This window comes from Apostichopus japonicus, chromosome 1 (assembly GCF_037975245.1).
Source record: "Apostichopus japonicus isolate 1M-3 chromosome 1, ASM3797524v1, whole genome shotgun sequence".
Lineage (NCBI taxonomy): Eukaryota > Metazoa > Echinodermata > Holothuroidea > Aspidochirotida > Stichopodidae > Apostichopus > Apostichopus japonicus.
Window position 1 is genome coordinate 19,424,342 of NC_092561.1, and position 12,418 is coordinate 19,436,759.

Below are 12,418 nucleotides of genomic sequence, written 5' to 3' on the forward strand. Positions count from 1 at the left end.
AAGTTTAACGTCAGTTTAGACAGCGACGTAAGTTTAGACAACGGAATTTTAGACATAAACGTAAGTTTGAGCAACAGCATGGTAAAACTGCAGCAACAACTTTAGTTTAGACAGCAACAAACTTAGTTTAGACAACGAAATATGGTTGCCCTTTTCGCGTTCCATAACCCTATACCTATAGAATAAGCGTATACTTTTACCATGCACAATAGGTTGCACAGAATTATGTCAGTCGTTTCGTTCTTAAATAATGGATTGGTGCGGAATAGGCCATAGCAGTACTCATAACCTGCTGATTGGAATATTATATGTTAACCATAGCAACACACAATTTTTGTAATCAGTACGTCACGTGGGTTAAATATTTAGTTTCGTTAAAGTTACTTGCAAGAATTAAGCTTTATTTAAAAAAAAAAGGAAAAAAGAGAAGCACAAAACAATGTTTCTTGATCTACTTATTTTATTATTATTATTTTTATTTGTATCATATCAGAGCTATTTTTAATCGTGATCAATCCGGGGAAAATAAGTACCTTACCTTCACATTAAGAAAAGTTCACATATTCATTTGGTAACTAATTAGGATCGTTGCTGTTAAATGAAACTGGTAGCAGCTATTAGGCACCTGGCTCTCCGGCAACGGTTGGACCTTGGTTACCATGGCTTCGAATACTGTCACAAGTAGGGTTACTCGCCTTAGACTCCCAGATCATGGTTACGCTTCCTTGACTGTTTCGATGGAGACGGTATAAATTCGACTTAATATATGTATATATATATATATATATATATATATATATATATATATATATATATATATATATATATATATAGGATAGGATGAGACCCTTTAAAAATTCACACGAAAATACTAATGAAAGATATCCCATCACTTAGATCGCGAACAAGAGACAGCGTTCCCTCGGGTTCGACAATTTCCGCTCTTTTAATTTACGATCGATTCGAATGTGTTTGTCGCGATTTTTGATTTGAGAGAGGTAGAGAGAAAAACCCGTTTAGCGACAGCGAGCTTTCTGTTTTCATCTGATGCCCTAGCGAGTAGTTATCAGTGACGCAAGAGATATTAATTTCAAGACCATGTGGGAAGCAGCTCCCTGTTTACACAAAGAGCTCTCTCCTATCAACTAAAGATTTTATTTATTGTTTTAGTTTATAAAGCAAAAAAAAATTAGTATTATTTCCGGTTATAATTTTGATGATTTCACTCTCAACTGAGCGGGAAATGAAAATGGCTAAAAATATATATTTCTGAACTGCCAAGAGAGGGGGGGGGGAGGGGGGGTTGATTGCGTAATAGCCTAGTATAGGCTAATATTTGGATGTAAGGAAGGTATAAATATTAAAAGTGAAGGTTATTTCACCAAGTAGATTGCGCTGTTTGGCCACAAGAAGCATTGCAACAGTTATCAGTTGTGATATCTTTAAGGAACAATATTGACGTACAAGGTAAGCTTATTCTTATTTTAAAATTATTTTTATGCTAAAATTTAGTTTTACATTCGAATCAAAGTTTGCATGGTAGCTGATTTTTTACTAAACAAATGGTTCTAGTGACAAGTGAGCAAGGCTTCTCGTTTTTCCCTATTCACGAATATTAATACTTAATAAATAAATATTATAAAACAGTTTGAATATATCACAGATCCTGTTTTACCTGTTTAACCTTCGATAGACTAAGTTGGTTCTAGTGACAAGCGAGCAAGGCCTTTGGTTTCCCTATTCAAGAATATAAATACTAAATAAATAATAATATTAAAACAGTTTAGCCTGCCATATGCTAAGTAAGTTCTAGCCAGCAAGTTTAAGGCTTCTGGTTTCCCTATTCAAGAATATAAATACTAAATAAATAAATATGATAAAACAGTTTGAACATAGGCCTATCACATCTCCTGTTTAACGGGTTTAGCCTGCCATATGCTAAGTAAGTTCTAGCCAGCAAGTTTAAGGCTTCTGCTTTCCCTATTCAAGAATATAAATACTAAATAAATAAATATGATAAAACATAGGCTTATCACATCTCCTGTTTAACGGGTTTAGCCTGCCATATGCTAAGTAAGTTCTAGCGAGCAAGTTTAAGGCTTCTGCTTTCCATATTCAAGAATATCAATACTAAATAAATAAATATTATAAAACAGTTTAAATATAAGCCTATCACAGATCCTGGTTTACCTGTTGAACCTTCCATAGACTAAGTTGGTTCTAGTGACAAGCGAAAAAGGCCTCTGGTTTCCCTATTCATGAAAATATAAATACTAAATAAATTAATATTAGAAAACAGTTTTTGAATAAAAGCCTATCACAGATCCTATTTTACCGGTTTAACTTTCTATAGGCTAAATTATCCAACATTTCAGAACACTCAGGAAAATGGATGCCTTTATTTTTTTTTATCGAATAACATGTTATACTATCGACATTCCTAACGGAAAGTAGCAATGGAAGTTTTGTTTTAGCAAGAGGCCCGGTGTTACGACGCCATTATTCTACTAACTGGGACATCCAGCCCTTAGTAGGTGGATGGTAATCCCAATATAGCCATTTCTTTGCTGGGGTGCCATTCAGAAGACATAGTACCTTGTATGTCGTGTAACCAGGGACAACGCCCCCAATTTTATTCGATCAAATCCAAAATATGGCGGGGAAGGCCTTTTCAAAGAAATTCGGCACGTTTATTTACTTACAAGACATTCCTTATGCTCTATCCATCGAATAATTGAATCTAGCTTCTTTTCGTCGAATAACCGAATTGCATTATTCTTGTCCCATCACACGCACACATAGAAAAAATTGAATATAATAGCCTATTAGTGCCATTCGATTTTTTTTTTTGTAAATTCGTTCGAACAATAGATAAATTCGATTAATTAATTAATTCGGACGAATTATTAATTCCATAAGGCCGAAGTAATAATTTGATGAAACGAATTAAAAATATTTTCTATGAATGTCACTTTTTTACTTAAAAGACTTGCAAGTGAATGTATGACGTAAGAGCATGCTAAGTCGAATAAACGATGACGGTTAATCGAATAATCAAATACTCGAATAAATCAATATTTCGAATAACCGAGATTTATACTGGTCGAATAGCCTGTGGATGACCCTATACCAATCAGATGCTAACATGCGGACATTCATGGTGGCTAAAGTTGATAACTTAGCAAAATTACTGAAATAATTTCTGAATCTTTAGACGAAAACCACATCCTCAACTGAGTAGCATTTTGTATCGCTAAGGTATACATTTTATTTTTCTTTCAAATTTGTAAAATGCATCTGGCAACAATAGAATGGATGATGTCATCAGGACACTTAACCTAAAACATGTATTTTTTTATTTTTTTTAATTTTTTTTATAAATTTTTCAAAAGAGACTAAAACCACCAAGTTTTACAGTTTTGAATTTAGCTGATGGCAGTGAATAATTGCATATTTACTTGATCTTTATTTTAATATTTTTTTTTCAGAGTAGAACAGCTTTATAACTTATTATTGGCTTCTTTAATTGTTTGCTCTTCAATAATGAAACGATGTATTAAATTTGATTTAATTTAATTGAGGATAGCGCCACTAATAATTTTTATGTTTTTGGTCTCGCAGGCTTTACCCTCGAAAGTTTAACGTTGAAAATAACTGGTTCACATATTCAAATAACAGCTCTAATTTTGGCGAAATCTTTTTGTCTGTTGCAAAATCCCCCTTGCAAATTAAATAAAATGTGTTAGGCTTTACAGCCTAGGCCAACTTAGAACTCAGAAGGTCTACATGGCTTAAAATATGCAATCTATTAAAGTGGTTTTGACTTATGTCAATCGTACTTTATTAGATCCCACCCAACAAATTGAACATTTGCGGGGGCAAAAAATAAAATAAAATAAATATATTTGAAAAGGGTACAGACGGATCGAAAATGATTAAAGACATAAAATCAAGTAAATATAAATGACAGAACAAAAACAACAACAATCAACATATTAAACATTGAACATTAAACATTACACGCGCAAAAAAATGGAGGCCAACCTCGAATTACCTAGTAAAAAATTGATAAAGCGATAAAATAAAATATTAAACCAGCAATAACATAATAATAAAATAATAAAATAATAAAATAAAAAAATAAAAAGGCTTTCAGAATTTGGTGGCGCTATGTAACATTACATGCGTACCAAATCGCAGCTCCCAGAGAAGTCCTTTAAACAATGATATCTCCCAAGCGGAGCAAGACTTTACTAGCTGTTTTATGGGGGATTTGTTCTTCATAGAAGATGTCTGTTCATGTATGCTAAAGATGAAGGATAGTTTATGTCCACTGTAATGACTGGACCCGTAACTATGTTTGCACATGCGCATTCATTTGATGACACAACCGTATTCTGAATCGCACATTTTCTTGTAAATTGAAGTTCAAGTAATGGAAATGTGTTCATTAGTCAGCAATCTGCTCGCGAACGTGTTCGTCTCCCTCTTGCACAACCCCCTCCTTACCATAACCCTTACCACATTGACAGAAGGCATGTTGATTAATACCGACGTGTTGCTAATACAGTTTTCCAGACTTGCGAAGAATATGTTTAAAAGACATACTGTATTGAAGTGTTACCCAAGTTTAACGATTTTTATTTTGCATAATGTTTGAAAATCTACTCTTGTTAACATTATATATATATATATTATATATCCTTTTTATTTTCAAAGGTGAAACTGCAGCATTACTCTAACATGTATCGAGAACCCACATCGTGGCTTGGTCTTGTAGCAGCCGTTTTCTGTGTCCTTTTCGGGAGTACGGTGCCTTTCCCAACTACCATAGGGAGAGATCAAAGGATACATGTAGATAATATAGCGCAAGGTAAGTATAGGAAAATATATTACACATAACATCGCTTTATACTGATTAATTCTTCTTTATTAGCACAATTTTGTTAAAATTTTATTTAATCAACATTACTTTTTTGTTTTTGTTTTTAATTACGATATGGACTTAATTAATCGCGTGGCTTATCAGAGCAATGTTACTCCATAACTGTAAAACGAGCAAAACAGCATGTCGAATACACAAGCAATTCTCCTTGTTTCTTCTCTGTCATTCACTGCGTGCAGATGTGTTTTCCGTTTACGATTTGAACAAAGATGGCCACCTTGATGTGATTGAGGTGATTCTATTGGCTATCAGGCACCAATCAGGAAGCCACGGACAACTTGACGCCATCACACACACAGTCACAACTCTATTTGAAGTACTTGAACGAGATGGTAATTAAACAAAGATCGAGTCTTATCGTTTCTACCGCTTAATTCTCAATGGTTTAAAATTTAATAAAATTTCAATTTTATTACCACTTGTGCAAGATGTTAGCAATGTTCTATCAAGTTTAATTTTTAGAAAAAAAATGTTTTTCTTTGGGTATGCTTTTAAACATCTACGATATAACGATAACGTTGATTGGATGAACTTTATAGTACGGAATTTAAGAACCCCATAGGTTGCAATAGTAGCCGATTGTGGTTTCGTTACCATGTGAAAATTATTTGGAAACGGTAACACCTTGGATGGCACCTGAGAAGATCCGTAACCATCTACAAACTATGAAGAGGTAGAAAATTATATGAAAATTAAAAAAAAAAAAAAACTTGAACAAAACTTATTACAAAATAAATTGATCAGAATTATGTTAACTTAATTTCATTAGAGTCGAGAACCACGTTGGGGGGGGGGACAAAATTTCATTTTCCTTTAAATGGTAGCCCGCTACTTTATGAAAATGAGAATGCAAAGTTCTTCCTTTCCATTTTCCCAGCACCCCCCCCCAAATACCCATTCTATTGGTACCTAGGCTGTACCCCCCTGCCCCGAGTTTCCTCTCACCCCTTTCCCGAGTTTCCTCTCAAACCTTTCCCAAGTTTCTCCTCACCCCTTCCTCGAGTTTCTTCTCACACTTACTCGAGTTTTCTTCTCACAGGACTTCCTTAACGTTAACCTTTGACATCTGACAGTTGACATTAAGCGTTCGATGGTACGTAGATACTCACATATGGCTTTCAAACATTCTCTTCACATTTCCTCAATATATGTTTTTCTGGTCTGCAGGTAACGGTAAGATTGATATCTCTGAATTCCAAAATCTTCAATCCGATCCAGCGATATATGCTACCAACGATGAAGTCTTTGGCATGTTTCAACTATTAGACTTGAATCGAAATGGACGACTTAGGTGAGATTTTCACAACTTAAGTGTAGTAAAGGTAACTTGAGTAATCGTGCTTAGTTCCTATAAAGGGGGCACATGAATAGACATGCCACTCTCACGATAAGAACATTTAAAGTTTTAAAGGCATTGAAGACTCGCCCCAAACCGCGTGCCGCCCTCCGAAAAAGTTAAAGTTTTCTTCTTGTCGCTACAAAATGCAGACAGTAATGAAACGTGATACCTTGTTATCTTTTATCTAGACCTGAGATGTCCATCGCTACTATATGTACACTGTGTTGTGGTTATCATGGAAGTAAAAACAGACCTCCATGTTGTTATTGACCGTAGCTGTATGTATTGACTGTACACTAGTGTCTAATTACCGACTGTAACAAGCTGTGTGTGTATTTTCTGGGATGGATGGTGGTGTCTAACACTCCTATTACACCTCATTCGAAACTAGGTTAGATTACCGGCATGAGATGTTTCTTTGTGCGCGAGTCTTCACACCCTTTAACCAACTCTCAAGTACGTATTAAGAAGTTGTAATATCTGAACAGAGAGAGGCAGACAGAGCGTATCAATTTCGTCATCTGTAAAACATTCCTGGTTTACTTATGGTATCATTACCGTATGTGCATTGACAATCTGCTGTTAGTGTGTGTGTTCGAGTATTTCTGATCTCGTTTTACAGTTATCTGTGATATATATATATATCTGCATTATATATATATATATATATTTCCCGCCACAGTGTATCAGAAGTAGGGTTATCGCTGTTTAATGGCACACTAACAGAAGCTAATCGTAAATCCATAGAGGCTGTAGACACAGACAGGAACGGAGAGATCAATTACGCAGGTAAGTGTGATCGAGTTTCTTATTATAATGAACAATAGCTATCGATGAAATATATTCAATATAAGGGATTAGGATTAAGAATTCGATTCCAGTACGCAGTATGAATTGCTCAAGAACCTATATGTAGCATAATTTATTCCTATTCCAAATTGCATATATACTAATTTAAAACAAAGACGCCCTGCTATCATCCAAGATTGTATGTAGGCATATCTCCATAACATTTTTAAGTTTTTCGAATAATTTTTGTAAAAATAATCTAAGGCTAATCAATTAAAATGGCTGGACTAGCAAGTCTATATAGGAAAGCAAAAGGCTTTTATTATACCTCCTCAAACAATTAACATTTGTATTGTATAACACGTTTGTCAAGGGCTAATATTTAGTATATGTTGGAAGTAATCCAAGAGTGTGTTGTCTGTTATTTATATACAAAGTTCATATGACATACTTTGATTGAGTTGTTAGAATTTTTTGAAACGATAGAGTAACAGTTAACATTTAGGACTGCACTGAGAAGCTTACGTTGTCATTAGTATACTATAAGAATAATATTGATAATAATAGCACTGATATAGACAGTTATTTGTTGTATACGACGCGCGCGAGGGAGAAGCCCACAATAATTCCAGAAATACTGAGATATTAAAGTTGATATCTCTATCATACATTTACTCTTGGGCCTAAAGCAAATATCAAGGCAGAAAATCTGTCTAAACCCATCCTTGAATTTTTAATACAAACATACAATGCTGACTTCTTAAAATTTATTTAAATAAATTATTATTTAAAAATTTAAAAGTTTATTCAAATATCATAACTTTTTTATTACTGTTTCACTAACCACGTCCGCTGAGCATCGTGCATGTCCGATCAATAATTTATGGATTTTAATATTTCTTCATCTATTTATATTATTTTCTTTCTTTCAGAATTTGCTTCGGCTATGAGACAACATCCAGTTCTTCGCTCCAGCATCTAATCTCGCGCATAGGATTTACATTCGATGCTATCAAAAAGCGTCAATTTGAAGCGTAAACTAAGGACCTAGGGAAAATGGAATTGGGAAGAGATATTTCAAACTAAAACTTTTCAGATATTTTTCAAAGATAAAAAATCACACAAGATTTATATATGAAAATGCGTACTTCAAATAAACTACGATAGTAAAAAATATATCGTACGGAGTCCTAAAGGAAACATTTGCATTGCGTGTTATAACGTCTGCGTTTTTCTTTGAACGTGCGCAGACAGTAACAGCGTACTGAAGCACACACTGTTGCTTAGTGATACAACGTACAGAGACGAAGAGATTGGAGAGCAGAAATTTAAATAAGAAAAAACTGCGAAATTTTCAACGCAAAGAAGAAGATAAAGATGAAAATAGATGCCATGGGTTGCAGCTTCATCCCTCTGTGTAATAGAGGGCGCTAGTAAACATTATTAGAAGCAAGATTGTCCTTGCGGATGCAAGAAATGCGGTGACTTTGGTAACCGATTACCGGGAATGGTATCAAAATGTTTGCCGAGCATTGACAAAAATAAAGTTGGAAAGAGAGCAAAGTTAGCAAGCTCAGACGCCCTCCTAATGTTTTGCGATCCAAATGTTCGTTATTTAGCAAGTTTAGTTAATGATTTCCGATTCCATAATATTTGGTCAACTTTCAGACCTATCTTCATATTTCATCGTAATTGAAAGTTAAATTTAGACCTGCCCACTTTTTTTTATTTTTGTTTGATTTTTTTTATCATAAATTAGAAAGGCACTTGAAGACTCAAGTTAGGGGAAGTAATTGACACTGGACCAGACGGGGGGGGGGGGGGGGTGGGGGGGGGGGGGGGTAAGGTTCATAAGAACGGTACGGTAAGAACCTATATATTGACCTCAAAATGTACCATTTTACGACTCTGTTATTTTCTTGATCTATATCGAAAGGTATTGGAAATTGATCACTATCAAGTTAAAAATTGTTATTAAAATTGAATTCATATTATATAAATGGTTTCTTTATTAATTTTTCAGTACTCTGACGTTTAAATCCGTGGGTAATTTCCCTCATTCACGTGTAAATCCCAACATTCCCCGCAGCAAGCGCCCGTTATTATAGGGTTATATCGTACTGTGCGTCAGTGAATCTTCAAAGCAAGTAAAACAGTTTGTTCACCAGGCATGCTAATACCAATTCCCACTATTTTTTTTATCAACCTACTAATAATACATTATAAACTGCAAGAAATTCATTTTGATCAAGAAATTAAAATGGTTGAAATAATTTCTTGAGGTGGGGATGGGGGTGGTGGGGGGGGGGGGGGTAATCACAAACACCTCTTGTTGTAAGTTATATTAATCCCTGAGTATTCATGATACAGATTTCTGTTGTAACTGAAAGTTAAGCGAAATGTAAGTGGGTGGGTGGGCCAAATGGAAGTGGGGTTAGGTGGGTGGGATGGGGAGGAATGGGGAGCTAGTAGTGGTAGTAGGTGTATGCTAGGGACGAGAGGATGGTATGCAGTGTTCGACTTCTTACACGAAAACTGTCAATTGCTCGCAAGCTTATAGTCAATAAATAAATCGAAGTACAAATAAAGTATTACAGCTAGAGATTGCGAACGTAGATTTTTTTCTTTCCAACTTGCATGCGCATATGACTTAAAGGTGTACTCCGGTGGTTGACGCTGTGACACCTATATAGAGAAGATAAACATATATTGCACGTTTTCATTTGAATCCTCCATTCCAATATCCTGTATCGAGCTCGATAAAGAGTTATTTGAATGTAAACTGGCTTTTTACCAGATTAACAAGTCCTTATTTCCAGGAAGTAAGATCACAGTGGGTGGCCTGTGACGTCATCATGGTATATAATTTAACAAAAAGACATCCTCTCTCCTGTTAAAATATGTTAAATGCATGATTTTTTCAATAAAATGTTGTACACTTTGGATCGTTTCCTTGTAGTTTCCTTTAACAATTATTTCATCGCTATTAAAACCTGTTTGTAAGAATATGATATAATCGTCTTTGGATAATTTATTTATAAATTATTTAAATACTTGTAATTTTTTTAAAGGGATAAATACAATTAAAGCTTAGTTGGATTTCGGTGACACCCTTCAATCGGATAATGAGAGTTTAATTCACTAAATTTCATCACAGATTTGAAAAAAATAAAAAATAAAATAAATAAATAAATAAACACACACGTCATTTCCATGTCATTGGACAAACACAATGCTTGGCGGATTTATTTTTTTTTTGAACTTAAGATGTCGAAACCTTTCAGCGATAATATTTTAAGCGATCAACAAACAAAAACACCGTATATCCACTATCCATTTAAATTGTATATCGATAATCTTCTACTTCCTTAGTGTAATCTTTTGTATATCCGCATACACGCCACGTCACATTCCAGCTCAATTATATATCTTAACAGTATAATACACCTAAGGGCAAGATAAATTAAAAATATGTTTAAGAAACGAAACCGACAGATTTAGTACGCAAGTTAAAAAGAAAAAGCTCTTTTATCCCTTTATTGGACTAAATAGGGTAAAACCAGCTTTCTTACTAATTCGATAATGGGTGAGAGTTTGTTTGAAGATAAGAATTAAATAAAATCTATGTTAATATGGGACTTAACATATTAGTATGAAATATATAACCCCCAAGACAAGATGCAATGCTTTTCTTCAGATCCACTTTTTCTAAGCAGGGAAAAAAACGCATCCATAACAAAGATAGAGAAGTAAGGAAACCCTAAAGAATGCTGAATTTAGAGTATATTTTACTTTAAAATTAAGTATATAAATTTTCACACAGGATTTGGGTCCGGATAACAAACAAAAAACGGTCATTATAGTTAGAACAAATACGAGTATAGCAAGAAACCAAATTCTTTGTAATTAACCCTAACAAGCTATCCACAGGTTATTTCATATTTCCTATCAATGTCGAATATAAATAAACAATGCTTTGGCATACTTTATTGGTTAAATGTAAATTAGTCAAAATTAAGAGCATTATTACCAGAAGAAAAGTTTTACTGTCCTATAATAACAAGAAGAAGAATAAGTAGAAATAAAAAAAAATAAAAAACTAGAGCATCTGTAAAATATTCAATAAATTAATAAGTTAAATAATTTGTTTTTAAAGAAAAAGCCAAGTAACGCAACAGCTATCTTTATACATATATCATAGAGATTTTTAAATGTTAACATAACTCCCCTCCCCCTCCCCCCGCCCGTCTACCCCTCTCAAAGTGATCTTGCCTATTGTTTTGGAGGAGCCTGAGATAGTATGGTACACTGTAGAATTCGCCGGTGCCTACCCCACCCCCCCTCCCTCAAGAGGGGAATATCATCTTGTCGACGTGAGAGAGTCATAGTGCGGCTAGCAGGAGAAATTTCGTGTGAACAATACGCTGCAGTTTTCTAACTTAAAACATAGCAGGTATATATATTAATTGTTATATAAATAGTTTTGTTCTAAAATATACAATCTCGTCTAAATCTATAAGAGAAAATAGCATAAAATAAAATAATGGATTTTCTTATAAAGGATCGCATTGTGAATTCTAGTCCTTGAATGACTCGACGTCGGTTTGAAACCTACTCCCTGGTGTCCAGGTCACCCACCATATGAAAAAAAAAATGTTACCACCGTTTGTATCTACATAACAAAATGATTTCTCTCTCAATTCTTGAAAACAAAATTGGGCAATTTTTCTTTTACCCAACAATACGTACGTTATATATATCGAAGCAAATTTGAGTAAAGCCCCCTCCCCGCCCCCCCCCAACAAGTCAACTTCTGAGTAACGATCATTGATCAGAAACCCCGACTCTGTGACTCTTACTTTTAAAGGAATGGTTGCAGGGATCTATATATAAATAAATATATATATATATATATATATATATATATATATATATATATATATATATATATATATATATATATATAGAAGTGTATAAAATGTTCCAAGTAGAACACGACAGAGTGCTCAATTCCGCGTTATGAAGAAGAGCGTAATGTAAATTTTGAATTTTGCAGCCAAACCTCTACTCAGAGTTTCATGCTTACTAGCAATCGTCAGGAGGTGTACTAAAAAGCTATCTCTCTTTCATCTTAGTCTTAACTTTATTTTGGGGGTGTTTTGGTTGGTGTCTGCAGCTTGCGAGGATTTCAGACCTATATATATATATATATATATATATATATATATATGATTTTCCAACTCATTGCGCTTCATTTCCAACTCATTACGTTTCATTTCCAACTCATTACGTTTTCAATTACATATATTTGCCGTTAACCTCCATTTCATTAACAAAATTTCTGT

General features: G+C 34.2%; 1 protein-coding gene across 2 annotated transcripts; it reads left to right on the top strand.

The window, feature by feature from the left end:
• Window positions 1–1,332: 1,332 nt before the first annotated feature.
• Window positions 1,333–8,637, top strand: LOC139966640 (uncharacterized). Of its 2 annotated transcripts, none has more exons than XM_071970000.1 (6): window positions 1,333–1,467; window positions 4,732–4,873; window positions 5,125–5,277; window positions 6,113–6,236; window positions 6,967–7,073; window positions 8,006–8,637. In XM_071970000.1, the coding sequence occupies exons 2-6, from the start codon at window positions 4,744–4,746 to the stop codon at window positions 8,053–8,055; spliced, it is 564 nt and encodes a 187-aa protein (XP_071826101.1). In that variant the 5' UTR covers window positions 1,333–1,467; window positions 4,732–4,743; the 3' UTR covers window positions 8,056–8,637. The 2 variants fall into 2 exon arrangements, with proteins under 2 accessions (XP_071826101.1, XP_071826026.1); XM_071969925.1 differs by having other exon boundaries at window positions 1,354–1,467; window positions 4,720–4,873.
• Window positions 8,638–12,418: the final 3,781 nt, after the last annotated feature.

Excerpts from the sequence above, each read along its gene's own strand:
- LOC139966640 (XM_071970000.1), top strand. The coding sequence starts at position 4,744 with ATGTATCGAGAACCCACATCGTGGCTTGGTCTTGTAGCAGCCGTTTTC. Across the intron at positions 4,874-5,124 it reads TGTAGATAATATAGCGCAAG|ATGTGTTTTCCGTTTACGAT; the intron begins GTAAGTATAGGA and ends CACTGCGTGCAG. Across the intron at positions 6,237-6,966 it reads AATCGAAATGGACGACTTAG|TGTATCAGAAGTAGGGTTAT; the intron begins GTGAGATTTTCA and ends TTCCCGCCACAG.